This window comes from Canariomyces notabilis (genome assembly GCF_033297395.1).
Source record: "Canariomyces notabilis strain CBS 508.74 unplaced genomic scaffold N656scaffold_10, whole genome shotgun sequence".
Lineage (NCBI taxonomy): Eukaryota > Fungi > Ascomycota > Sordariomycetes > Sordariales > Chaetomiaceae > Canariomyces > Canariomyces notabilis.
The window spans coordinates 14,065-38,210 of record NW_027041832.1 but is presented as its reverse complement, the minus strand read 5'-3'; the positions used below and the strand labels follow the sequence as shown (position 1 = coordinate 38,210).

General features: G+C 53.2%; 11 protein-coding genes across 11 annotated transcripts; 5 read left to right on the top strand and 6 right to left on the bottom strand.

Annotated features, from left to right (window-relative positions):
* Positions 1–200: 200 nt before the first annotated feature.
* On the bottom strand, positions 201–746 carry N656DRAFT_70082 (uncharacterized protein). Its single transcript, XM_064810894.1, has 2 exons — positions 374–746; positions 201–300 (listed from the first exon to the last, which is right to left on the bottom strand). Exons 1-2 carry the CDS (start codon positions 560–562, stop codon positions 232–234), a joined length of 258 nt encoding a protein of 85 aa, XP_064670217.1. The 5' UTR covers positions 563–746; the 3' UTR covers positions 201–231.
* On the bottom strand, positions 747–2,977 carry N656DRAFT_70073 (uncharacterized protein). Its single transcript, XM_064810888.1, has 2 exons — positions 2,160–2,977; positions 747–2,106 (listed from the first exon to the last, which is right to left on the bottom strand). Exons 1-2 carry the CDS (start codon positions 2,779–2,781, stop codon positions 932–934), a joined length of 1,797 nt encoding a protein of 598 aa, XP_064670216.1. The 5' UTR covers positions 2,782–2,977; the 3' UTR covers positions 747–931.
* Positions 2,978–3,405: 428 nt separating this feature from the next.
* Positions 3,406–5,982, top strand: N656DRAFT_69871 (uncharacterized protein). The gene is made up of 6 exons (XM_064810730.1): positions 3,406–3,512; positions 3,565–3,969; positions 4,044–4,246; positions 4,312–4,370; positions 4,432–4,669; positions 4,730–5,982. The coding sequence occupies exons 2-6, from the start codon at positions 3,615–3,617 to the stop codon at positions 5,816–5,818; spliced, it is 1,944 nt and encodes a 647-aa protein (XP_064670215.1). The 5' UTR covers positions 3,406–3,512; positions 3,565–3,614; the 3' UTR covers positions 5,819–5,982.
* N656DRAFT_70060 (uncharacterized protein) lies at positions 5,967–6,984 on the bottom strand. Its single transcript, XM_064810879.1, has 2 exons — positions 6,402–6,984; positions 5,967–6,325 (listed from the first exon to the last, which is right to left on the bottom strand). Exons 1-2 carry the CDS (start codon positions 6,516–6,518, stop codon positions 6,116–6,118), a joined length of 327 nt encoding a protein of 108 aa, XP_064670214.1. The 5' UTR covers positions 6,519–6,984; the 3' UTR covers positions 5,967–6,115.
* Positions 6,985–7,447: 463 nt separating this feature from the next.
* Positions 7,448–7,877, bottom strand: N656DRAFT_778862 (uncharacterized protein; the record flags this gene model as incomplete). Its single annotated transcript, XM_064815089.1, has 1 exon — positions 7,448–7,877. The coding sequence occupies exon 1, from the start codon at positions 7,835–7,837 to the stop codon at positions 7,451–7,453; it is 387 nt and encodes a 128-aa protein (XP_064670213.1). The 5' UTR covers positions 7,838–7,877.
* A 1,228-nt stretch (positions 7,878–9,105) lies between these two features.
* N656DRAFT_778860 (ARM repeat-containing protein) lies at positions 9,106–13,265 on the top strand. The gene is made up of 3 exons (XM_064815088.1): positions 9,106–9,768; positions 10,025–13,013; positions 13,069–13,265. The coding sequence occupies exons 1-3, from the start codon at positions 9,605–9,607 to the stop codon at positions 13,090–13,092; spliced, it is 3,177 nt and encodes a 1,058-aa protein (XP_064670212.1). The 5' UTR covers positions 9,106–9,604; the 3' UTR covers positions 13,093–13,265.
* A 551-nt stretch (positions 13,266–13,816) lies between these two features.
* N656DRAFT_778859 (A1pp-domain-containing protein) lies at positions 13,817–15,176 on the bottom strand (the record flags this gene model as incomplete). Its single annotated transcript, XM_064815087.1, has 2 exons — positions 14,097–15,176; positions 13,817–14,011 (listed from the first exon to the last, which is right to left on the bottom strand). The coding sequence occupies exons 1-2, from the start codon at positions 14,744–14,746 to the stop codon at positions 13,819–13,821; spliced, it is 843 nt and encodes a 280-aa protein (XP_064670211.1). The 5' UTR covers positions 14,747–15,176.
* On the top strand, positions 15,107–17,925 carry N656DRAFT_778857 (glutaminyl-tRNA synthetase). The gene is made up of 6 exons (XM_064815086.1): positions 15,107–15,975; positions 16,037–16,227; positions 16,281–16,441; positions 16,491–16,602; positions 16,658–17,637; positions 17,693–17,925. Exons 1-6 carry the CDS (start codon positions 15,545–15,547, stop codon positions 17,771–17,773), a joined length of 1,956 nt encoding a protein of 651 aa, XP_064670210.1. The 5' UTR covers positions 15,107–15,544; the 3' UTR covers positions 17,774–17,925.
* Positions 17,926–19,947: 2,022 nt separating this feature from the next.
* N656DRAFT_778856 (uncharacterized protein) lies at positions 19,948–20,645 on the top strand (the record flags this gene model as incomplete). Its single annotated transcript, XM_064815085.1, has 1 exon — positions 19,948–20,645. The coding sequence occupies exon 1, from the start codon at positions 20,248–20,250 to the stop codon at positions 20,641–20,643; it is 396 nt and encodes a 131-aa protein (XP_064670209.1). The 5' UTR covers positions 19,948–20,247.
* A 389-nt stretch (positions 20,646–21,034) lies between these two features.
* On the top strand, positions 21,035–21,907 carry N656DRAFT_844851 (uncharacterized protein; the record flags this gene model as incomplete). The annotated part of the gene is made up of 1 exon (XM_064819168.1): positions 21,035–21,907. One exon carries the CDS (start codon positions 21,035–21,037, stop codon positions 21,905–21,907), a length of 873 nt encoding a protein of 290 aa, XP_064670208.1.
* A 430-nt stretch (positions 21,908–22,337) lies between these two features.
* N656DRAFT_844850 (uncharacterized protein) lies at positions 22,338–24,100 on the bottom strand (the record flags this gene model as incomplete). The annotated part of the gene is made up of 2 exons (XM_064819167.1): positions 22,823–24,100; positions 22,338–22,674 (listed from the first exon to the last, which is right to left on the bottom strand). Exons 1-2 carry the CDS (start codon positions 23,611–23,613, stop codon positions 22,338–22,340), a joined length of 1,128 nt encoding a protein of 375 aa, XP_064670207.1. The 5' UTR covers positions 23,614–24,100.
* Positions 24,101–24,146: the final 46 nt, after the last annotated feature.

The window sequence follows — 24,146 nt, the reverse complement described above, 5'->3', positions numbered from 1 at the left end:
ATCTGCGGTTTGGCTGAGTATTGTGGACCGAACCACTGTCTTCAGTTTGCTGCGTCGCGTTTGCTTGTGCGAGTTGGCAACCAATATGCTGTCTAGTCCCGCCTGCCTACCAACCACAATGCAGCCGCTACCGACAAATGGCTTGAATGAGCCCCGATCAGTTGTCTGATTCTGACCCGGGCCTCCGTGGCCTTGACGGAAGCCTCCTTCTCGACTTTGTCGCCCTTGCCGCTAGACCGCCCTCTCACCGTCGTGCTCCATCATCCGGGTCTCGGATCGCTTCCTGATCGACTGGCATATCTCGCGCAATCAGTGTATTAGCGAACAGATCCTCTTCTTCCTCGACAGGGAGTTTATTATTAACAGTCCTCACCATTTGTTCCCACCGGCTCCGAGCTTTCCTCTCTTCTGAACGACTCCAGCATGTTCCTGTTCGCCATTCGCCCACTGCTTCTTCTTCGATTGGCTCTGATTGGGCTTCTCTCCACGAACCCGCTGTCCGCGTGACTGCCATCCCTGGTGTCGTCATAAGGCTGGTCATTCTCTGAAACGCTTGCGGCATCGCCAGTAAACCTCCAACGCTGGCCTCTTCAAGTTCCTAAGACTCGCGCTTCGGGATCGTTATGCAGCAAGCAGAGCTTGGATCACCCTCGAGCGATGCTAGAATATCCACTGGAGCTTGGTCTTCAATGCCTCGCTCTGACAGTGGAACAAGGCGCGTAACTATGCTACGAATCACGGGCCGAGTCTGAAGAAGTGTTCTTGGTACAGCCAAGGTACCTTACCTACCTATGTGGGAGAGGGAATTCGGGAGGCGCCTGTCGCCTTAGATGGATACTCAAGTTAAGGAAGCATTTTCCAGTTAAGATGATAAGGCAAAGTAGCTCAGGACTATATAACCGAAACTTCTCGCTAACTGTCAACTTATTTTTTAACCTCTTTGGCGTTTGGAAAACTTCTTCCTTAGTACTAACCACAAGATGACAATCATGACATCCAATAGAATTTTCAAGACAACGTTCCATAAAAAGAAAGTCAGAGCCATCCGCACTTCATGTGGCCGTGAGTAGATGAAGTATACCAGTTGAGTCAAAAGTAATACGAGTAAAGTGGCAAGGAAAGACGCCGTACCGTAGCCAAGGAGTAGCAAACCAAGGTGGACGTCGTAGACCATCCCTACCCAAAAAGATGCTAACGCCATTGCAACAAACATGCAATCAAGAAAACGACGTACTGCTATGAATGAAAGCTGCGGCCTGTAGTGATGGAGGAACCGTAACCCTTCCCATAGAAATGATACAATCGGCCACCGAAGAGGTTGCCAATGCCCTTTCCAAGAGCTTGGGTATCTATCCCACCAACTCATCAATACGTAGAGGAGGAAAACTATTGAAAAGAGGGACAGGCTGATTCCAAAGTAGTCATACCATAGTACACCAAGATCGATGACTCTTGTGCTCATACTGAGGAGACTTGAGGCAAGGCTAAGGGGGAGAAATATTGTAGCAAGAGTCGTGAGTCGGGCAGTGCTCTCGGCCTGGGCTTCGTTGTACAATTGCGCTCTGACGGTTGCTTGTGCGTCCAGTCCACCGATAAAATCGTTGACCTGATTTTGAAGCATTTCGACTTTTGCTTCAAAGTCTAACTTCACTGCATTAAGTCTGGCCTCTGTAATTTCTGGTTGATGGCCGCGTTGTGGGGGGTACTGAGTAGCCTCTTCATCCGCCGCTGCTTTCCGGTCGTCTATATGCTCCTGTATATGAGCAAGAAGCAAGTCGTATGTATGTTGAAAAGCTTTTCTTGCGTCCCGAGGAATCTTTGCCAAAGTCTTTAGATGGGGAGAGTTGTGGAGCCGAAATTGGGGCACTTCCTCCCACCCTAGCTTTGTAGAGAATTCCTCCATTATCCCAGAAACAAATGCTGCGAAAGTCTCCACGACTGCCCGTATGATGTCGATAAGCACGGCCATCGATGACGCTTCTGCGGTGCATAATGGGATTGAGGAGGTGGACTTCGAAGAAAGGAGGAGTTTACGGAACTGTTCCTTTAGTGACTGGCACCTGCTTTCTGGTGGTAGGCCCGGTAGCTCGGGACACCGCAAAGTGACTATTATTAACTTAGCAAACATTCATGGTCGTTTGAATTGCGGGTTTATCAACCTTGTAACTTGTTGTCAGACTGGTGTTGTACATGGATGGACGAGACATATTCGAAGAACTTTAGGTGGTCGTCATCATCATGGCCGAATCTCATTCTCTGACGACTCATAAATTCTGAGCAGCCGGTTCGGTCTTGATTCTCAGGATCTTGACGGAATGCCTGTACGTTGGTCTGAACCAGGAATGGTTCGGTATTCTCGGGGGACCATAAATTGGTCAGATGCCATATATGGAATGCACGATTTTTGTTGCCAATGAACCTCTTTCTTCGTTCCGGCATCTGCGGTGGCGTTCTCATGAACCAGTTTTCGCGTTTGCGCTCCGTCTTGATGGATTCACTCAATTGTAAAGGCATGTTGACTATCAGAATTCGCAAATGCGAACTTCCCATAGGTGGTAAGCTGTCGGAGAATGACTTGACTGGGTCCACCGGGCTATTCTCGTCAGATTTGGCACACCTGCGTTCGGTTCGTTCGCCTGTAATGCTGATATCTACGGCGATAACGGATGTGTCGTCATCTGATAGTCCACTTCCAGGGGTGGAAACGTTGTTTGCTCCATTCTCAAGAGTAGCGGCTTCCTGGAAGCGGACAGAACTATCGGTATTGTTGGGCTCCTCCATCAAGCTAGTTGTATCTCCACGAGATCTTGGTTTCCTATGGGAATAACGGCGGGGTGGTAACGCAAGCGCAAATTTGCCAAGAATTGGAACTTGGGGGGGAAACTGCCTAGGGGATGCTTTTTGAGTTCTTTTGTACGTAGCTATCGAATACGGACAGGAACATTGATCGAGCAAGAGGCAGTTGACTGGTATCCACAGGCATATGTAAGGTAGGTAAAGGCCGCTTACCTGTTGGCTGGAGTTCGTATGCACTTAACGGGCCAACTCTTTTTGTCGGGTATTTGCGACATGAGAGGATACCGAAATGGGTTGGGCACCAATCCCCATTCTTAAAACACTGCCCGACGGTGGCTTCACGCAGCATAGCAAGATTAACCCCACAAAGTTCGCTGTTGTTCTCACCAACCCGATGTGCAGAACCCCTAACACATCTGCCGCGCCCTCTGTGGGCTGAGTCACTTCAATGAGTTGCGTTTCTGCGTGCAGGGCGCGATGGGGAGCATGCGGGTCGGCCCCCGGTCTCCGCATCCACTGGCCTGGCGACATATCACCATCCCGCGACAGCCCTTGCGCATTCAAAACTTCGGGTCGGCTTTGCGTTATCTGTCTCGCAACGGTGCTGTGTGAAGTAGACACAGCACTAAAAACAAATCCCGCCGAGACGAGGCGTTGCATACAAGACCCATTCGACTGTCCACCCTAGCCTGATTATCTTGGACGCCATCCCTTTTGTAAGGAAACTCGCTTTTACCCTTGAGATACTCGAGCTTACGGATGCGGTAGCACTGCCACAACAATCTTCCAGCCATCGACCATCAAACTAACTATCCATTATGGCTGAGATCGATGCAACCGCGTTGACCGCACTCATAATCTCGCTGGTTGCCCTCGTGGTAGCAGTGGGACAGATCCTCCAGCAGTATGTTGCAACTGCCGATGGCTATCGTCGATGCCTGCCTTCTGTCATGGGCCAATGGGGAACCAAGTCGGAGAGGAGGTGGAGGTTCATGGAGTTCCGCTTCGAGACAATCTACTACGTCCCTAGCATTTCGGTTGGCCCACCTGGCGTTGTTGTAGCAGATTCGAAATCCATATCCGAACTCCGACAAAAGGACTGGCGCAAAATAGACCTTTCGAACTCGACATACACATTGAAAAGTATAGAGCCTCTGATAAATGACACTGAAGGTATATCATCATATTTCGTCACGCCCCTGCTCGCAGTTTCGGATGTTTCCACATGCTGATGTTTAGATGCTTAGAGCATAAGCGGAAGTACGGAGACTACGGTGCGATGGTTTGTTGGGTGGCCTTCCTCGAACGACTGTATGAGCGCCAGAAGGAGATAGAGGACGCTTTCGAATGGTGGTGGCCTGCACCGGAGTCGAAGGATTTTCAACGCCACGTAAATACTATGCCGACGATTCCTTGCGTCAGGATCCTTCGAAGATCTTGGGACTTCATGGTGAGTGAAGATGATGCATTCTGACATGAAGCTAGGGTGATCATAGAGACTGAGTTTCGGTGAAGCCGCCCGAAGTTGTCCGTCCCTTGTGTGAGACTACCATCTCGGACATTGCCCTTCTCGTGTGAGTTATAATACCTGGGAGTTTATCGTCATGGCACCCGAATAGGCTGACGAGAGTTCAGGTTGCGCCTTGGTATGAGCTGGAAGGAGTTCAATCCGGCCAATAGAAAACTAAGAGCCGAAGGCCCCGGTAGTCTCATCACCTCCAGATACGTTCCGTCTGTCGGTCTCTGCCTGGAGTATATCACTACTGGCTACGCTAAAGTCTCCAAGGAACCAATCCGGCCCACCACGGACCGTCCCAAGGCCGCCGGGATCCAGGGAGATCCCGCACCAGACCAAGTCGGGCCAGTCATCGAGGTTACAGGGGCCTTCGAAATCCAAAGCGAGTCTACGGCTAACCCTACTGAGGTCCCTCAGGTCAACAGTAAGACCAACAAGAGCCGTGCTACAATCTCTAGCTACCAAAGCAAGTCCACCAGGGAATCCCCAAGCTTAGGGCCCGTACTGCTGAATTCTTTCCTGCCTGTAGACGGTGTCTCGTACTTTCTGTTCGGCATTGTTCCCGGAAATGATAGCCTTAGCTGCTTTAGTCGCCCTCTAGGGACTCTAAATGAGATCAAGGAATTCTTAGATTTCCTCGACAGCACCGCCGAGAAGTCATCCAATCTGCCAGGGTTGCTGGTGGAAGCGATGAAGCACAGAGAGGGTTGGATTCCCGGGTTCAACGACATCATTCCAATTACGGCCCCAAAACTCGGCAGAAAGTCGTCTCCGTTGTGCAACCTACCCATGCCTAACACTTACTCAGCTGGTGTGCTCCGAACAGAGGAAGGGTTATTCACTTTCTGCGAGAGATTGAAAGAATATGTTGAGGAACATCCCTCCAAGCAGCTCAAAAGTATCCAAGATTTTGTGGAGAAGCTGGAAAAACATATAGAGTGGAAAGCCAACGATAGCGTGTGGGCTAGTATTAGCCCCGCGGAGCACATCTCTCCCCAAGAAGCCTATAACGCCAGGAAGGGATTCCACGTCTTGGTTCACGACGCTTTAGATGAAGCAGAGAAACACCTCAGACTCATCAACGTGGACCCTCATGGCTCTATTCACAACCACAAGACGGAACTGAAGCATGGCTTCTGCTATGACACTCTCGTCGTGGAGCATCTCCGCATGAGTATCACCAGCTACAAAACAGCAATGTACAACATGGACAAAACCCCGATGCCCAAGCACTGGAAAGGCATGGACAAGGGACGTAGCTGGCTTTCCGCCTGTATGAACCAGTACTGGGACGAGCTAGAGGAACTCGCGAAATCGGTTGAGAAGATCACAGTGCCACCGGACCGCATAAGAGTGGAACCTGACTACAGACTCTTGGTTGTGGATGCCTGGGTCACCATGATATTTCGAGCTTTCTGCTGGCACCACTGTCATCGGCTGGTTGCGGTCAAGATTGTACTCCCGTCGGAATGGCACGGGAGTCGGATGCCGGTGTATATTGGATGATTCGGATTGTTTGCTTGGATGATATCGTAACTGCAACGGGACAAACGACAGTTCCCTTTGGGACCTTCCATGACTACACCTGGATCCTATTCTTTACAATACTCACTTACTCAATACTGACTGCTCACATCAGGTCTATCAGCAACGCCGCCAGTGACCACCAAAGTCCGGGACATATTGCCACCACAAAGCCTCTTAACACTCATCTCACATTTCCACGGGCATCACTGCAACTCAACCCAGGACCCAGGATAAGCCCTCCACCTCCACAAACTACCTACACATGGACTGATCACCCTAATCCTTCCGCTGCTTACTCGCCGCCCCTTCATGCTTCATGCCCTCGCAACCCGTGAGCTTGCCCGCAATCTCCTCGGCCCGGCCGTAGCCGGCCTTGGCAGGATCCCGCTGCTCGGCGGCGGCCTGCAGCGCCGCCCGCGCATGTGCCTTGTCCTGCTCGCCCGACGACGTCCAGGCGTGGGAGCCCGTAATGCTGCCGACGGCGGTCTATCCATTCCCTTCGGTTAGTATAAAGAATTACAAGCCGATGGGGGGCGGGGAGTGCTCGGAACGTGTTACATACCTCTGCTGCGCCCTTGATGTACTCGGCGTGGGCGGCTAGGAGACCAGGTTGTTGCTGCCTTTGTCCTGGGCTGGGGTTGTGAGGGTTTGATTGGGTCTGCGGGTTGTTGGAGGCCATTGTTGGTGATGTTATGACTTGATCTATCGTCTACTTTGGGTTGTTTTAATTGCTGAAGGTTTGCTGGTAGGTTTGAGACTGGGGACAGCTATCGTAGTATGGAAGTCGACATATACTGGAACAATAGTATCATGGATCGGAGGGAGGTACTCCCATATGTACGAAGTATAGCTCCTGGAACCGTTGTGTCGTGAAGGCCGAATAATGACGTCCAACTTGGTGACGTCATGGTAAAGGGTTGAGACTCTGCATGTTTATTTGTCCCCAACGCCGCTGGAACAAATTGCCCCAGGCGACGGTAATATGGAGAATCTTGGAAGATTGGGTTGTGATTCGTAGTTTTAACTAATACAACCGCTGGAAAACTTAAAAGGGAGTCCAGGCTATCTCTGTATTAGTCTTCGAGAATATATTAAGCCTGCCCCTCTGAGCAGATTTGGCGGGTCCCGGTCAGGCATCGTCTTGAGCTCCCTAGACTATTTCTCCATCCCCTGTTCTCTTGATCGTGAAAGAATTGGCACAAAGACCGAATCACTGTCTAGATCCATATCTTGTCCTCGACTCGAGGGCTCCTACTGGAAGTCGATGATCCGAGGACATACCTGAGCTTTCTAGGTACTGCCGAAATAAGGGGGACTGCAAAAAGGTCGAACCGCCAGTTTGGGCTTCGTTCTCTCTGATTGATGCTCATGTGTTAATCCCAGTTGAGTGGTTTGGGATGGCTTTCCTGAGGGACGTAGGGTCAGACACGGCTGACTTTTATCTCGAACTGCAAGTGACGGAGCGCGCACACGCTGAGCACTGCCCACGTTGACGCTCCTTCATCCCCATTGGCGGGTGCAAATGTAAGTGAAGATCCTATTCGTAGTTCCGTACAACCTATTTGCAATGTGTTCGAGGATACCTGCGGATCACGTCTTAACAACTTCCCCTCATGGCAAGCAACATGGTGGTTCGAGAGCTGATGGACAAGGCAGGATAAACCTCCAGTCGGTGCACCTTGTATGGTTAGGTGAGTGAATCCCGAGATCTGAGATCTGCGATCTCGACTTGGCGAATGTGGAATCTTGAAACGGCTGGATGGGATTGCAGAACTGAGGCGATGCCCCACGATATTTGTCCAGGGGTTTGAGAAACCCCAGATTACCAGAGATCACGGAGGACGACCTGCCGACTGGCTTTACAGGGGCTGCTTGGCAAAAAAATCTCTGAATTTGGATGGGGTTTGAAATTGCAGAGTTGCGGTGAGGGCTATGTAGCTTTGAGTTCCCGTGAAACCGCCGATGATGTGCTTGAGCTTGAAGGAGCCAACTCGGCATTAAATTCTTCGAAATGGTGCAACTCCGACAAGAAGGCGACGATTGATAAGCGTGGGGTACGACCAAGACATCGAGGTTAGGGAAGACTGGTCGCTGTACGAGTCAAATAGATTCTCCGCTGCCACCTCACCTTCCCCTGGAGCCGTTGGAAGCCGATCAGAGGCCCAAATCGGACATGACTTGGACAAATGCCAAATGCGGAACGGTTCTGGCCTAGACGAACACCAGAAGTTCAACAGATCTCGCCCCTTTCGGACGGCCTGGAAGTTGTGGATCCTAACCGGGATTGACTCCTGGAGTTCCGTCACCCGTTTGTGGGTGGCAAAGGGCGGCATGCTTTGGGGCTGAAGGGGCGTAGAACACAAGGTTGGCTGCGGCGTGGATCCGTGGCCCGTTGAGCGTCTCGGATTGCACCAGTTGTCTCTCGGCCCATGCCGTCTCACTGCACTCGTTGGCGCTCTGGCATGGGAGCTCTGATGTGTTAGGGCTTATCACGATGCTGAAGTAACACCTCCAACCGGATCAGTAAACTTGCAATGCTGAAAACATTGAGAGGATCGGGTCAGCCGCCGGGTCGTTGAATGACCCAGATCTGGACCTGAAGTCGCAAACGGACAACAGCAAGTGTCGAATGCTAGTTTACATAGATTAGCATTGACCAAACACCAAATCCTCGCAGCAAAGTACTTGGCGAGCCATCCAGGCTTGAACGCATCGAGCTGTGGTGGCTCAACGAAGGATGTTTGGGGCCAATATTAGGTATAACTATTTGTTATCGTCGGATACGCCGTACCCCGCGTTTCCACTCGGGGTTCTCTTCAAAGCACGAATACCTCTGTAGAGTCTTGGTCTTTTTCGCCACTTGTCAAACGAAGCATTAGCAACGCCCGTCTTCCAGAATTTTGATCATATTCGCTATTGAATCAACATCTCAAAGGTGGCAGTGACTGGAGGGATGAAGGAACCCTGGAAACCCTGGTTGGTGAGGGTCAGGGAGAAGCGGGAAAGGCAGCGGAAAATGTGGTTCTCGAGAATTTTTTTGCATAAAGCTCCGCCTCACCGCCCTCCGACACAGCCGTATTGGGGATAGCGGTGTAAGTGATAAAGCGATAAGCAGACTCCTTGCAGATAGGCAGGGGTGCTGAGTCGGCAGCGGCTTGCCGCAGACCAATCAAAGGGAGACAGGAACAAATCAGGGTGACGGGGCCGTTGAAAGGCGATTTTCGAAGGGACGGATGGATTTGTTGGGAGGTTGAAACTGGTTGCCCCGGGGCTGCTAAGGCGAGAAGGCGAAAAAAGTTTTCGACGCCGCCGCCTAACTTACCCCTCCATCTGGGTCCATGTGGGTCCCTCACTGGCCGTGCTGGTCCCTTTCATTGAAATCTTTAAATATCGTGCCTGGGACGCCCTCTTCCCACACCACTTTCTTTCTGCCCCTTCAGGTCTCCCTCCTCTTTTCTCTTTCTTTTCTGGGCTGTCTCGGTTCCTCGAGCACTCTCTCCACCCAGTCTTTACTTTCTTGCGAGCTCTTCACCGAAGAGCCAAGATAGAGTAGATTTTTCGACCCTCCATCGAAAATCTACGGGCTCCGCGCAAACCAGCCGCTGCCACTACTGGATACCCGATAGACGGCGCGAAAGACTGCTTTTCCGGATAGACGGCGGGATTAGATTCCTTGTTTTCTCGGACTCGCGACGCTGATAGACTTCTCGTCTTCCATTGTTTTCGACTTTTTATCCCTTTCCAATAACGACAAAATCGACTACCATGCCTTCCCAGGTCGCCGCTGAGAACGCCAAGAGCGTCAAGGTTCTTGACGAGCTGATGCAAAAGCTTACCATCTCCAAGGAGGCCGATGCCATCAAGGAGGCTTCCGCTGCGATTGCCTCGTTCATCAACGGCCGCATCGAGGACCTCGACACCCCGACTAGGTAAGACTGATCCCCCCACTGAACAAACCAAGCCCCGCTCTAGACCCCTCCAACGCACCGCTTTGTGCGTTGAAAATAACCGGACCGCGTGGGCTGCATCTGCCACCTGATAAAAGGAAGCGGTCTGGCTGGGCTGTCAGCTCAGCGAATCAGATGGCTGCTTTTCGGGGGTCGAAAATTTTTCAATCAGGGGCATTTTCTTCGTCGCACCAAAATTTGGGGAAATTGGGGCTGACATGTGAATCCCTAAATCCAGGACTGTCGAGGCTCTCAAGAAGCAGCTTGCCAACAAGAAGGACGCCACCGTCCGCGAGAAGGCCCTTCTGGCCATCCAGGCCATTGCCCAGCACTCTGAAATCTCCGCCAATGTCGAACCCTACCTCGTTGCCCTTCTTCCAAATGTTCTTGCCGGCGCCGGCGACAAGATCACCGCCGTGAAGAATGCCGCGGTCGCGGCTGCTATGGCCATCGCCGAGGGGATGAACCCCAACGCGGTCAAGGCTACCCTTCCGGCCCTGATCGACTCCCTGCGGAACGCCCAGAAGTGGCCTGAGAAGATGACTGCTCTTGATTTCATCGACTCCATCATCCGCACCGCTCCTACGCAGACCGCTCTCCGTGTCCCTGACCTCATTCCTGTCGTTTCCGAGGCCATGTGGGATACCAAGAAGGAAGTCAAGGATCGCGCCTACAAGACCATGGAGAAAGTTTGCCAGCTGATTGTCAACCGCGATATCGAGCGCTTCATTCCTGAGCTTATCAAGTGTATCGCCAAGCCCGAGAATGTTCCCGAGACTGTGCACTTGCTCGGTGCCACCACCTTCGTCACCGAGGTCCAGGAGCCTACTCTTGCCCTCATGGTTCCCCTGCTCGACCGTGGTCTTGCCGAGCGCGAGACCGCGATCAAGCGAAAGTCTGCTGTCATTGTCGACAACATGTGCAAGCTCGTCGATGACCCCAATGTTGTCGCTCCTTTCTTGCCCAAGATGATGCCCGGCCTGCAGAAGAACTACGAGAACCTCGCTGACCCCGAGGCTCGTGAGAAGACCAAGCAGGCTTTGGACACTCTCATCCGCGTTGGCAACGTTGTTGACGGCAAGATTCCCGAGGTCCGCAACCACGGCGATGTCGTCACTATTATGGGCCACCTGAAGGACATTCTCTCTGGCAAGCACGCCGCTGCCTTTGAGAAGTTCACTCCTGTTCTCGAGTACGCTGCTGCCATCGCCGGCCAGCTCGTTGACGAGAAGGTGACCGATTCCGCTACCTGGGCTGAGAGCGTCAAGCCTTATATCACAGTGGTTGTTGGTGATGCTGAGTCCCAAGGTGTCGTGGATGCCCTCCGGAAGCGTGCCAGCCCTGGTATCGCTGACGAGGAGGAAGTTGAGGACGATGAGGAGGAGGGCGAGGACCTTTGCAACTGCACTTTCTCCCTCGCCTACGGTGCCAAGATTCTGCTCAATCAGACGAGCTTGCGGCTCAAACGTGGCCAGCGCTACGGTCTGTGCGGCCCCAACGGTTCCGGCAAGTCCACTCTGATGCGCGCCATCAACAACGAGCAAGTCGAGGGCTTCCCCAAGCAGAGCGAAGTCAAGACCGTCTTCGTTGAGCACGACCTCGACTCTGCCGACACTGAAATGACTACCATTGACTGGACCATGAAGAAGCTTGGCGAGGCTGGTGTCAACGTCACTCAGGAGGATGTCGAGAAGCGTCTTGCCGAGTTCGGCTTCTCCCCGGAGATGATCAAGGGCGAGATTACCGCTCTGTCTGGTGGTTGGAAGATGAAGCTGGCCCTGTGCCGTGCCGTCTTCGAGGCTCCCGATATCCTGCTCCTTGACGAGCCCACTAACCATCTTGATGTCAAGAACGTGAAGTGGCTCGAGGATTACCTCATCAACTCCCCCTGCACTTCCATCATCGTGTCTCACGACAGCGGTTTCCTCGACAACGTTTGCCAGCACATCATCCACTACGAGCGCTTCAAGCTCAAGCGCTACAAGGGTAACCTCAAGGAGTTTGTCCGCCGTGTCCCTTCGGCCAAGTCTTACTACGAGCTCGGTGCTTCGGAGCTCGAGTTCAGCTTCCCCGAGCCCGGTTTCCTTGAGGGTGTCAAGACCAAGGCCAAGGCCATCCTGCGCGCCAACAAGATGAGCTTCCAGTACCCGGGCACTGCCAAACCTCAACTCACAGACATCACCTTCCAATGCTCGTTGGGCTCCCGTATTGCCGTGATTGGTCCCAACGGTGCTGGCAAGTCCACGCTGATCAACGTCCTGACCGGCGAACTCATCCCCACTGGCGGTGAGATCTACCAGCACGAGAACATCCGTATCGCCTACATCAAGCAGCACGCTTTCGCCCACATCGATAACCATCTCGACAAGACCCCGTCTGAGTACATCCAATGGCGTTTCCAGACTGGCGAGGATCGCGAGACCATGGATCGTGCCAACAAGATTATCACCGAGGCCGATGAGGAGGCCATGAACAAAATCTTCAAGATCGAGGGTACTCAACGCCGTGTCATTGGTATCCACGGCCGCAGGAAGTTCAAGAACAGCTACGAGTACGAGTGCTCCTTCGCCCTCGGCGAGAACGTCGGCCAGAAGAACGAGCGCTGGGTGCCCATGATGACGGCTGACAACGCTTGGTTGCCCCGTAACGAGCTGCTCGCTTCCCACCAGAAGATGGTTGCTGAGGTTGATATGAAGGAGGCCCTCGCTTCCGGTCAGTTCAGGCCTCTGGTCCGCAAAGAGATTGAGGCTCACTGCGCCAATTTTGGCCTGGATGCCGAGTTGGTTTCTCACTCGCGCATGCGCGGTCTCTCGGGTGGCCAGCGTGTCAAGGTTGTGCTCGCCGCTTGCTCGTGGCAACGCCCTCACTTGATCGTCCTCGACGAGCCTACCAACTACCTCGATCGTGACTCGCTTGGTGCCCTGTCCAAGGCTCTCAAGAAGTTCGAAGGTGGTGTGATCATCATCACTCACAGCGCCGAGTTCACCAAGGATCTCACGGAGGAAGTCTGGGCTGTCATGGACGGCAAGATGACTCCTTCCGGCCACAATTGGGTCCAGGGTCAAGGCAGCGGTCCCCGCTTGAAGCAGGACGACGATGAGGAGGAGGAGAAGTTCGATGCCATGGGCAACAAGATTGTGTCGACCAAGAAGAAGGCTAAGCTTACCAGCTCTGAGGCACGGAAGAAGAAGAAGGAGCGTATGGCCCGCCGGAAGCGCGGTGAGGAGGTATGTCGATCACTTTTAGTGAAGAGTTTCAAGCGGATGCTAATATATTCCATAGGTCTTCAGCGACGAGGACGAGTAAACGTCACCAAAGCTTCCCATGATGCGTTTAGCGATACGATTTGGGTTATAAAAGTTGATTTTCTTTCGTGGTTTCGGGTTGCATGGTTCGGCCTCATTGGGTTTGCGTTTTATGTATGCTATGATCTTAATGTCTCTGATACCCGGCGTGGGTATCTGCGGCTGGCAGTGGGCAAGGATCTGTCATCTCAGGACTGGAGACCCTGAGATGGCTCGCCTGTGGGCTGCACGGGCCGATTGGGGGGAAGATACCAACACGATCGGTGGCAAGAGTTCTCTCATAGAGGAGACTATAGATCAAATTCTATGATGACATGTCATGGCCGTCGCTCTTGTCAGTGATAGGATTTGGCAATCGCAGCGGGTCCGGGTCGCGTCCCCGGTGCATTTCGTAGGGACAGCAAGTTGTGAACCGCAATTCTAGCGTCAAGTTCCCTTACGACCGCGATCGACGCAGGAGATTGAAATGTACCCAGAATTTGATTGAGGTCTCCCAGGTAAGTCGATTGACCGCGCAGTGATCAAGGAGTTACGATGTAGTCAAGACATTATCATGGGAATCGTTTGTCTCAATCGCAGCGTAAGCTAATGTAGTTCATACCTGCCATGGGTATATATCCGTTTCCCGCCCCGTGCTGCCCGTCAAACCTAACCTGCCCTCAACGCCGGAATAAAACGCGTACTGCATTGGCCCCCTACGAAATCTGACCATCCTGCTGCCCCGCGCTCAATCATTCCCATGCCTCTGCTTCTTGCCTGTGTGGCCCATATCGGACGGATCGGAAGTCGGGGCGCTCGGCAGTTCGCTGGCGACAGCTTCAGCTTCGGCCTCGAGCTCAGCCTCGTTCTCTTGTTGTTCGGCAGTCTCGGTTGTCTGCTCGGCCGCGAACTCGTTCTCGGCGACAGGGGGGAAATACAGCCTACGAATGACCGTCAGCAACCTGGATTCCTTATGGACCCTTCAATCCAGCCCAACAAAAAGCGAGGGGCGAGGAAACAACTTACGGCAGAAACTCATGATACGCCTCCACATCCTTCCTCTCAAACGTAACAATCACCACCTGGTCAATCTTGTCCCCCTCCGGCCCAACCAGGAACTTGCGCACTGCACTCAACGCCACAGGCGCCGCCTCCCGGCTGGGATAGCCATAAACCCCCGTGCTGATGGCGCTGAAGGCAACACTCCGACAGCCGTGCTGCGCCGCCAGCTCCAGACTGCGCGTGTAGCAACCCGCCAACAGCCGCTCGCTCTCCGTCGGGTCCAGCGGGTCGTACACGGGCCCCACGGCGTGGATGACCCGCCGGCAGGGGAGGTTATAGGCGTCTGTGATGACGGCGGAGCCCGTCGCACACCCGCCTAGCTTCTGACACTCGGCTAGCAGCCGGGGCCCAGCGGCCCGGTGGATTGCACCGTCCACCCCGCCCCCGCCGAGAAGGGATTTGTTGGCTGCGTTGACGATGGCGTCGACTGAGAGGGTCGTGATGTCGCACCGTAAGAGGCAGAGGCGGTCGTTGAGGGATTTGGATGGGGCCGGGCGCGTGGACGGTCCGTGGAGAGTGGCCGGGAGTCGGGCGTGGGGTGGTGCTGGGGAGAGTTTCCGGAGTTTGTAGAGGAGGGAGAGGGAGGGGATGTCGGATGGGGTGAGGACCGTCATTCTGGTGATTAAGTGCCGAAGAGGCATGCGAAGCGCGGGAGGACCGGAGGTTGGATCTGTGATCTCCAGGAGCGAATGTAGTTGTGCGTTTAATTAGAAATTCTGATTGAGAAACCTCGTGAGTTGATGCGAGTGGTCGTAAAGTTTGGTAATGTAGTGGGTAGTTACGGATAGAGGTAGGTGGTTGATTTGAATGGTGATCGGATCGGTGCCTGGTGAGAAACTTCGGGAACGATGACGACGTGCGCCAGGGTTGAGAGCTGCAACCTTGCGCGATGGCGGGGTATCGTCGAAACCCTATTAGAAGGGGAATAAGCTTTGAGTAACTCTCAAGGTCTGCCACTCTGGACCGCCCGCCAATCGTGAACGTAAACTAAAGATCCTGCACAACCAGATAGTAATCGCTTAGCGACCTCGGAATACTCCAAATCAATGCAGTTGATGCCCATTCCCGTTCTCGTTCCATGGGCTGGCTTCCGTGAAAGAACCCCGCGGTGGCTCTTATCTTATCGATAAGTGAGACGGGACAAGCCCCTGTCGCCCCTCCATCAATTTTCGAGACCCAACGGATGGAATCGACTGACTCACACGGAAAGACCAACCTCCGATAACAACACCCTGCGAACTCATCAACTTGATGATACCCCTTGACACTGTCTCATCCTTGAAATAAGAGCATAGAAGTGCATTAGACTCCTGGCCGCCTCAACTCACAGACTCGGCGCCCCCCTCTGATCCATTCTACGCCAAACTTCGACACCTCGACGTCCTTTGACAATTGCGAATCCGCCGCGCAACATGGCCGACACTGTAGCCGACGCTGCTGCCAAGTTGCAGCTCGGCGAGGGCTCGCCAGACAATGGGGCGAAACTGCAGCTAGATGAAGAAACGGGAGATTGGGTTTCCAAGGGCGAACTGAAGAAACGCCTGGCAAAGCGCGCGAAAAAGGCGCTGAAGGAGAAGAATAAGGACTCGAATGACACGGCAGCGGCACTCAAGACCGCCCAGGATGCTGTCGCGACAAAGAAGCCTAAAGAGAAGACGGAGGAGGCGCCCATTGATCCCGATGCAATGTTCAAGCAGGGCTTTCTCAACGACGTCTACAACGAGCGCCCAGAGAAACAAGTGTTTACACGGTTCCCGCCCGAGCCCAATGGCTTCCTCCATATCGGCCACGCCAAAGCCATTGCTGTAAATTTTGGCTTTGCTCGGTATCATGGCGGAAAGTGGTACGTAGAACTCTGGCGGTTCATCAGTAGGACGAGAGCTAAGACGATTGTCCATCCACAGTTACCTGAGATACGACGATACCAACCCTGAGGCCGAAGAAGAGATCTACTTTACCGCAATTGAGGAGATGGTTCGCTGGTTAGGATTTGAGCCTTACAAGATCACCTATTCGAGCGACAACTTTGGCAGGCTGTACGAGCTGGCTGAGAAGCTCATCACGCTTGGCAAGGCCTATGTCTGCCACTGTGGAGGTAAGCCACTCATTTCACCAGACACATTGTCTTACTGACGTCCGGCATCACAGATGAGGAGCTCAAGATGCAGCGCGGCGGGGAAAAGGGAACCAGTCCCCGCTATCGCTGCGAGCACGCCGAGCAGTCAGTAGAGGAGAACCTAAGAAAGTTCCGGGATATGCGTGACGGGAAGTACAGGCCAAGGGAAGCGTTCTTACGCATGAAGCAGGACGTATGTTATCGAACTTGAGGTTTCGCACCCAGAAGACTGACGGATCTAGATCACATCCGGTAACCCCCAAATGTGGGATCTCGCGGCTTACCGTGTGCTCGACAAGCCCCATCATAGGACTGGGACCCAGTGGAAGATTTACCCATCCTATGACTTTACTCGCATGTCTCCCCATATCCAGCAGAATAAGACAGCAGTAACTGACTCCTGATGCAGACTGCCTGTGCGATAGTTTTGAGGGCATCACCCACTCACTCTGCACCACAGAGTTCTTCCTCAGTAGGACCTCTTACGAATGGCTGAACCAGCAGCTTGTTGAGTTCCAGCCCATGCAGAGAGAATATGGCCGTCTCAGCATTTCGGGGACTATCCTATCGAAGCGCAAGTTGAAGGAGATGGTGGACAAGAAGATCGTCCGGGGGTGGGACGATCCACGTCTTTACACCCTGATCGCAGTTCGCCGCAGAGGTGTCCCTCCCGGCGCTATCCTCGAATTCGTCAACGAGTTGGGCGTCACGACGTCGAATAGCATTATCCAGATTGCCCGATTCGAGCAGAGCATCCGACGGTACCTCGAGCGGACAGTACCCAGGTTGATGCTTGTTCTAGACCCGGTACCGGTCGTTATCGAAGACGCAGACGAGTTCGACGGTACTGAGCTCACAATACCCTTCTCACCAAAGAACCCCGCGATGGGCGACCACAAGATCAAGTTCACCAAGACTGTGTACATTGACCGGTCAGATTTCCGTGCGGTTGATAGCAAGGATTACTTCCGTCTGGCGCCCGGCAAGACGGTAGGCCTGCTCCAGGCCCCGTTCCCCATCAAAGCCACAAGCTTCACCAAGGACGAGGCTACGGGCAAGGTCACCGAGATTCGTGCCGTCTTTGACCGGGAAACGAAGAAGCCCAAGACATTTATCCAGTGGGTGCCGGCCGAGGGCTCAGGCTCCCGGAGATGCGAAGTGCGCGTCTACAACCCGCTCTTCAAGTCGGAGAACCCGGCAGCTGCTGAAGGCGGGTATCTCAACGATATCAACCCGGATAGTGAGGTAGTGTACCCGAACGCGATGATCGAATCGGGCTTTGACGAAGTCAAGGCGCGGGCACCCTGGCCCGAGGCGGCCGGCGAGGACAAGCTCGGCAAGGGCGGCCCCGAATCGGTGCGGTTCCAGGCCATGCGGGTTGCGTACTTTGTGAGTTCCCATGAGACAATTCAATACGGATGGGAGTGTGCTAACGGATTTGCAGTGTGTGGATTCGGATAGCACAGAGGATAAGATTGTTCTCAACAGGATTGTCTCTCTGAAAGAGGACAAGGAAAAGAGCTGATTTAGTTTTTCATCTGTGTGGCGATAACTGAAACTAGCGGTATTGTTTTTCGTAGGTAGATAGCCTGAACTCGAAGAAGGCTTGGTCATTGCAGCAGTTCTGCCTATATCGGCCGTTTGCTACCGATTGCTAACGCTTTTGCTCTTCTCCCCTGCTATACTGGTCCTGCCGCCTCAACTTACGTCTTCATACTTACGGTTCAGTGATCACATTTACAGTTTATTGACACTTGTCGCCCGTGAAGTGGTTGGCTGCGGTTTGTTGGTGATCTCGCGGAGGAGTGGATTCAGGTTCTAGGTAGGTTTCACAGGGCCCATGAGGCAGGGCGTTACGGCAGGACATTCTCTTCTCGCCTTGAGTAAGGTAAAGTAGTTTCACTTTTCTGTCGCTCCTTTTTCGGTGGGAGGATACGGTTGACTGGATACAAATGATGATATAGCGTGGACACGGCTCCTCCGAGTCCGACCATGTCATGAACTCCTACCGACCGTTCGACCGTTCACTCAGAGTAAGGTGCTCACTAGGTATTCACGTTTCCTTCTTTATCCATAATGTATTTGAAAGTTCAGGCCAATTCTGTAGCCCTACAGATCGGGAAGGCGGTGCGGTGGTGACTGGGACGGAGCTTACGAATATCGGCACTTGCTGAAGTTGGTGCGGATGGGAGAGAAGGCAGCCTGTGCTATGGAGATGATTGGACCGGAGCGGGTTCCGTTGGTGCTTAGTGGCGGGTTGGTTGATTATCAGCACTTTCAACACTCCTGTACCGGACCTATCGTCACCTACTATGCATGCAGTGGCGCGTGACCTTTTGTGCTGGAGTTTCATAAGGTATTGCAGCTGAGCCGGGATCCCTAGGGACTGAAACCGTGGTTGGATGTAAGGATAGGTGCAGTGCAGTGCAGGTGGGAGTCCAGGTGTGGGTGCAGGTGTGAGTGCAGGTGTGAGTACAGGTGTGAGTGCAGCCTGAGGTGTGAGTGCAGGTGCGAGTGCAGGCGTGAGTGCAGGTGGAACGGTAAGGTAGGGCTGGATAGGGCTGACGGGAAGGGAGGAGCTTAGACTTGGGGGTGGGTGGGGGTTGGGAGGGGATGTGGATGTATTCGCCGGTTCTCCTCTGTTTGATGTCGTTGGTGTGTTCGCTTACTCCAATGTTTTAGGGGTCCTGGACGGTGTCCACTTGCTCAGACTGTAGTCAGTGTAGTGTGTACAAGGCATTCGTTCCAAAGGCATTGTCCAGGGGCTGGCGATTTGGAAGGCACCGGAGCCCCTACCTAAGGAGTCTATTTGTGCAACTTCCAGTGTCATGGCGAGCAGTTCCTTGCTGTATTGCTTGCTGTTTTGCGATCTATGCCCATGTGAATCTTTCGGACTTTCCCTGCGCCTCTTCCTAATCGATCCATGATGCCTTCACCCTCCTCCCAGACAGAATACCTACCTACCTAGTCTAGCAAGCCTCGTTCTGAGGTGCCACGTTTTACCTGTTAGCCATCTCACGGTGAGGATCCATTGGGCAGGATGCTTGTGCTGTTTCGATGTCGTCCTCAGGAATCGGACTGTGGCGTCGTGGGGTGCCTAATACTGGTCCGGATATCGGACTTCATAGGTAGCCAACAACGGCTAGAATAAACGAGCACCCATACAGTACTCCTAGGAAAGGCTGCAGTGTTTGTCTTGATCATGTCCAATGCAGAAGTTAACTTCGTTGACATCGGGAAATTACGGAACAGGCTACAATATAGGGCGTTAGAAACAGGATGCAACGAACCACTGAGATCCTCATCTCTCCTAGTATGGCGCCTTCCCTGATCTGTGATTGCCAGTGGTCCCGTGAGAGATTGGTGCATCTTCACATGCGAGTCATCCATGACGGAATATGCCTACCGTGATACCGATCTCGGATACGCGCTGACATGACTGGACATTGGTTTCCTATCCAGGACATTGACTGCTCTCTCGCTGTTCCACGTAGCCCGGCAATGGAAGAAGCCGGCTTGAGGCTAACTCTTCGAATCGGAGGTGGCCGTTTGCCTTAAGAGGACCTACTAACAGCTGTGATTTTCGTTCTGACCGCATAGTTTGTGTCACGATTCTTCAGTCGCCTCGCATGAGGTGGAGGTCATGGGAGAGAAAGTGCTGATCACCTCGTTCGCTTCATGGCTGACTGGCTGGGGGTTAGCGAAGCTGCGTTGCTATCGGCCGGATATCCTGGCATCAACATCTCGAATGGAATCATGACTTATGAGACCTCATCTGCCGTTTCAATGAAGTATAAGTCGATAGAGTCTCAGCTGTCAGTTCTACCGTGACGTCTTGCTCTCTTCCACCCCCAAACATTCTCTATCCTTGATCTTTCAAGTTGCTTCCGAGACCTCACTACTATCCATCACAAATAAAACCTGTCTTGGCTAGATTGGACTCACGGTACCTAATACCTACCGGTCCCCTCTCTCCCATAGACCCACGCCCTCAGAACCATGTCATCAAGTCACCACATGAGCGTCACGGTGAACAACAAACTCAAGGACAAGAACGTTACTTCGGGCTACATGAACAGAAACATGAACAGCAACACGAACAACAACATGAACATGAACAAGAACAATAACCCAAACACTCCAAGTCAACAAGCCCTTCCCGATGAGGATATCCGCCTCACCAGTAGCACTAGCAATAGCACCGAGTGCTGTTCGACTCATGCTGTCTATATATCAAAGACTCTGTCCGAACCCTTAAGCATCGCTGGCGACGGCGATGGGGCCATGGCCGGGTCGGTCACTGACCCAGACCCGGATGAGGCGTGGGTTCTCGTGCCGATACCACTGGATTTGAGCGGTGTCTTGGCAGGAGTAGGGGCGCGGTTCTCCGGGTGACAGAGACCTTGGAGAATACAATACCTACCAGTACCTTATATTTAGCTTGATTGACTTGGTTGGAGTTATGGCTGTGAGATGATTTCATGTAGGGACCATGGAGGATTTGGGTACGGGTCGGGTTAGCAGTATCAATGACTGGGCGTGCGGTGCTACTTGCTAAGGAGAAAGTTGTATATACGAGACAGTTGGATTATGAGCTGGTTGATCATGTTCGTGTCTGCGTACCTCTGTGGACTGAACAGCTGACAAGTTCCAATCCGAGTCCTTCGCCATTGCGCCTACTATGGTACTCGATACTAATATAAACCCGACTCTTTCCTCCAACCTTTCGAGTCTTTCATTAAGATTCGAACCCCTAGTCGCTTACTACTTGAAAAGAAGTGGCATAATGACCATCGACAAAATGGATATGGACAAAATGGACATAGACATTGAGGAGGGCGAAATCATAGAGAGCGACCTGGAGGAAGACGAAATCGTGGAAAGCGACCTTGAGGAGGGCGAAATCGTGGAGACCACTAGCAAAAACGATAGCGGGAGTAGAGGCGCCTTCCCCTATTCCCAGCCTCCCGTGCCTGCCCTTTCTTGCGGCTCGCTCCTGCTCCAGATCAATCAGATCCGACGCCAGATGCGCCGTGTCCCTAAACAGAGACGGCGACGCAGACGTAGGGGCGCATTCCACCACTACGGGCCCCGCCCCCCAATTTCCCCCCTTTCTTGCCGCTCGCTCGCGCTTCAGATCGAACATATCCGCCGCCAGCAGCACCGTACCCTTGAACGAAGGGACGACTCCCTTGGCACCAGAGGACCCCAGCCATACACAGCGAATCTAAATGGGGTAAGTGAGAAGACGGACATCGACATGGCTATTCCAGAGCTCAGCGACGAGCCTGCTAACACTGGTGAGAACTTTGACACTGCCCTGGATGAAATGATCCAGACTGAGAGTGGTAAGACTGATTTGCTACTGCTGACCCCCAGGGATTCCGGACTCGTTCCTTCTTGCGACCCTTTCATTCAGGAGCTGTTCAAGGGCGCGAAAGAGATCTGCTTCAAGCCTAGGACTGTTCGCCCCCGTGCCTGGGACTACTCTGATACCCCTGCAGACAGGAGCAGCTCTCCATCGCCCACTAACACTCATGCTGCAAGCCTCGAAAGGGGGCAGCTTGACTCGGATGACACCTTGCCAGTCCAAGAGGTCTCGATCTCTTGGAGACCTGGCTGGCAGTCAATGCCTCTGCCCCATCTGGAAGACGAGTAAGTAGGTACTCACCTGAGTTTGGGTGATGTCAATCCTCCGCATGGCCCAGCGTATTGTACTTCAAGGTAGGTCATTCTAATACCATTACCCTATCATTCCATCTACCTTATCATTATTACTTGTGGACCCGTATCTGTGGAATTCTACTAGTATGACGATAACACTTGCAGTCGTTCGTTTGTGAGATCTGTCTGGGAAGTGCTAAGCAGATCGAGTCGAGGATGTGCACGCCTTCAGCTCAGGGGTAACGGTACAACCTCCAAGCAGGAGGAGAGGCGAACAACCATCGTAGTCCTGATTTTCCCATACAATGACAATACAACTGTATCATACCATGCTATAATATCCTGTTGCCAACCCAATTCTTTCTTTCATCATCGTATCGTGAGTCATCATTCATAACATAATTCCCAGCTAGCGGACGGGCGCTTCAGCTAGTCCACACCAGAACTCTCCACCTCCACCCCTTCAGCAACTTCAGGTCATCCTCGGTAATCTCTTCGCTGCCAGCCTCGACCTTGGTAAGCAGCCTTTTCACTCTCTTCTGAACAGCCCGGCCCACGCGCAATGACACCTCGTTTTGAAATATGTAGAGCACAGCGAAGACAAAGAATGCAACCGTCGCAATGCCCGGTCGGCGGGTTGCGGCCAGGATCCTGGAAATGAGGCGCTTGCTCTTCTTGAAGGCATACTCTGTGTCGTTGGAGCTCTCTTCGTCGTGCCTCGGTCGGCGGAACAGCGCTTTGACGATGGGGATGATGGATGCGCTTTTGAGTTTTAGATGTTAGAAGCGCTGCATGTAAATGTAGCGTTTGATATCCCACTCAAAGGCAACTGGAGCCGTTTCGAAAGAAGCAGGCCGTACAAACCCGTGCCAGAATAGAAGGGACAAACAGGAAACACAGGAACACTTACAAAACCCCCCCGACCAAAACCCTCCTCCACCTCTGCCCCTCCGCCTCACCAACAACCTCGCCAACATCCCCCGCCAACCCTCGCAAGCGACCCAATACAATCCCGGACTGCTCCCGCAACCGCTCCCCAACCCGCGCAGCTTCCCCTCCTCCTCCTCCTCCTCTCCCACCATACCCGTCCCCTGCCTCTAGCCCCGCCCCGTTGTGCCCATTCACCATGCCGACCTTGTCCACCATGGCCCGCTGGCGCTGCAGGTTCATGTACTCGCGCAGAGCGGCCTCGGCGGCTGAGCGCGCGTCGCTGAGACTGCTAGTGCTGGTGCTGCTGCGGATGGGTGCTGTTGGCGCTGCGGTCTGGGTGCCGTTGACAGCAACAGCGAAGGAGGGGGCTGTGGGCTGCTGGATGATTGGTTGTTGTTGTTGTTGTTGTTGCGGGCTGGGATCGGGCATTGGGATTGGGGACGCGTGGGCTAGTGTATTGGATTGTTGCTGTTGCTGGTGTGGTTGATATTGTTGAGGGAGCGGGTTATACGAGGGATGAGCCGGCGGCGGGGGTTTGGAGGAGGACAGAGTCGGTGCGAGAGATGAGGCTGTGTGATATGGGGTGATCCCTTCTGATGGGGGAGGGACCGGGTAGGTGGTACCGTTTTGGTTGTCTGGAGGGGGACGGTAAGGAAGGCTGGAGGTGTTGAGTGGCCCTTGATTCTGAGGAAGGACGTTCCAGGTGTCTGGAGGGTTCCAGGTCGACCCATTCGGCGATGCATCAGGGGGCGGTCGAGGTTGGGAATCCATGATGAGATCAAGCCTCAAGGGGTATGAGATGGATGATAAGATAGGGCGATGATGAAGACGGCCTGAAAACGGTGGAGACTGGTATGGATTTGGAGATGGCCTGAATCGAGGCTGGAGAGCAAAATGTCACGAAGAGATCATGAGTCTGTAATCGCATCAAGATACATTGATGTGCTTTGAGAATGTAGGAGCAAAAAGGATCCCGATCTAGTTGAGATGGTTGTACAAACACATCATCGCCATAGCTGTTGAGCGGGCTCAAATTGGGTGCGAGCTGAGGTGGCAGCAGATCTGTGGGAAGGGTCGGATGGGCGCCACGTTCCTGGAAGCGTGGGTGGGTCCGCGAATTCCAATCAGCCCAGGTGCTTACCTAACCCTCGACCCGTGTTGGCCTTAAATTGTAGGGCTCGTGAGGAGGTACGTGTGGACATGCGCATTCACGTGCCCTCAGTCCAACATACAAAGAAGTCGCAAGGCAGATTTCTTGATTGATAAGGCTTGCAAGTGAAACGTTTGCACAGTTGAGCACATTC

Excerpts from the sequence above, each read along its gene's own strand:
- N656DRAFT_70082 (XM_064810894.1), bottom strand. The coding sequence starts at position 562 with ATGCCGCAAGCGTTTCAGAGAATGACCAGCCTTATGACGACACCAGGG. Across the intron at positions 301-373 it reads GGAGCCGGTGGGAACAAATG|ATATGCCAGTCGATCAGGAA; the intron begins GTGAGGACTGTT and ends TGATTGCGCGAG.
- N656DRAFT_70073 (XM_064810888.1), bottom strand. The coding sequence starts at position 2,781 with ATGGAGGAGCCCAACAATACCGATAGTTCTGTCCGCTTCCAGGAAGCC. Across the intron at positions 2,107-2,159 it reads GTCTGACAACAAGTTACAAG|TCACTTTGCGGTGTCCCGAG; the intron begins GTTGATAAACCC and ends AGTTAATAATAG.
- N656DRAFT_69871 (XM_064810730.1), top strand. The coding sequence starts at position 3,615 with ATGGCTGAGATCGATGCAACCGCGTTGACCGCACTCATAATCTCGCTG. Across the intron at positions 4,247-4,311 it reads GAAGATCTTGGGACTTCATG|CCGCCCGAAGTTGTCCGTCC; the intron begins GTGAGTGAAGAT and ends GTTTCGGTGAAG. Across the intron at positions 4,670-4,729 it reads AAGTCGGGCCAGTCATCGAG|GTCAACAGTAAGACCAACAA; the intron begins GTTACAGGGGCC and ends GAGGTCCCTCAG.
- N656DRAFT_70060 (XM_064810879.1), bottom strand. The coding sequence starts at position 6,518 with ATGGCCTCCAACAACCCGCAGACCCAATCAAACCCTCACAACCCCAGC. Across the intron at positions 6,326-6,401 it reads ACATCAAGGGCGCAGCAGAG|ACCGCCGTCGGCAGCATTAC; the intron begins GTATGTAACACG and ends GGGAATGGATAG.
- N656DRAFT_778860 (XM_064815088.1), top strand. The coding sequence starts at position 9,605 with ATGCCTTCCCAGGTCGCCGCTGAGAACGCCAAGAGCGTCAAGGTTCTT. Across the intron at positions 9,769-10,024 it reads GACCTCGACACCCCGACTAG|GACTGTCGAGGCTCTCAAGA; the intron begins GTAAGACTGATC and ends CCCTAAATCCAG. Across the intron at positions 13,014-13,068 it reads GCCGGAAGCGCGGTGAGGAG|GTCTTCAGCGACGAGGACGA; the intron begins GTATGTCGATCA and ends TATATTCCATAG.
- N656DRAFT_778857 (XM_064815086.1), top strand. The coding sequence starts at position 15,545 with ATGGCCGACACTGTAGCCGACGCTGCTGCCAAGTTGCAGCTCGGCGAG. Across the intron at positions 16,228-16,280 it reads CTATGTCTGCCACTGTGGAG|ATGAGGAGCTCAAGATGCAG; the intron begins GTAAGCCACTCA and ends CCGGCATCACAG. Across the intron at positions 16,603-16,657 it reads CCCATCCTATGACTTTACTC|ACTGCCTGTGCGATAGTTTT; the intron begins GCATGTCTCCCC and ends CTCCTGATGCAG.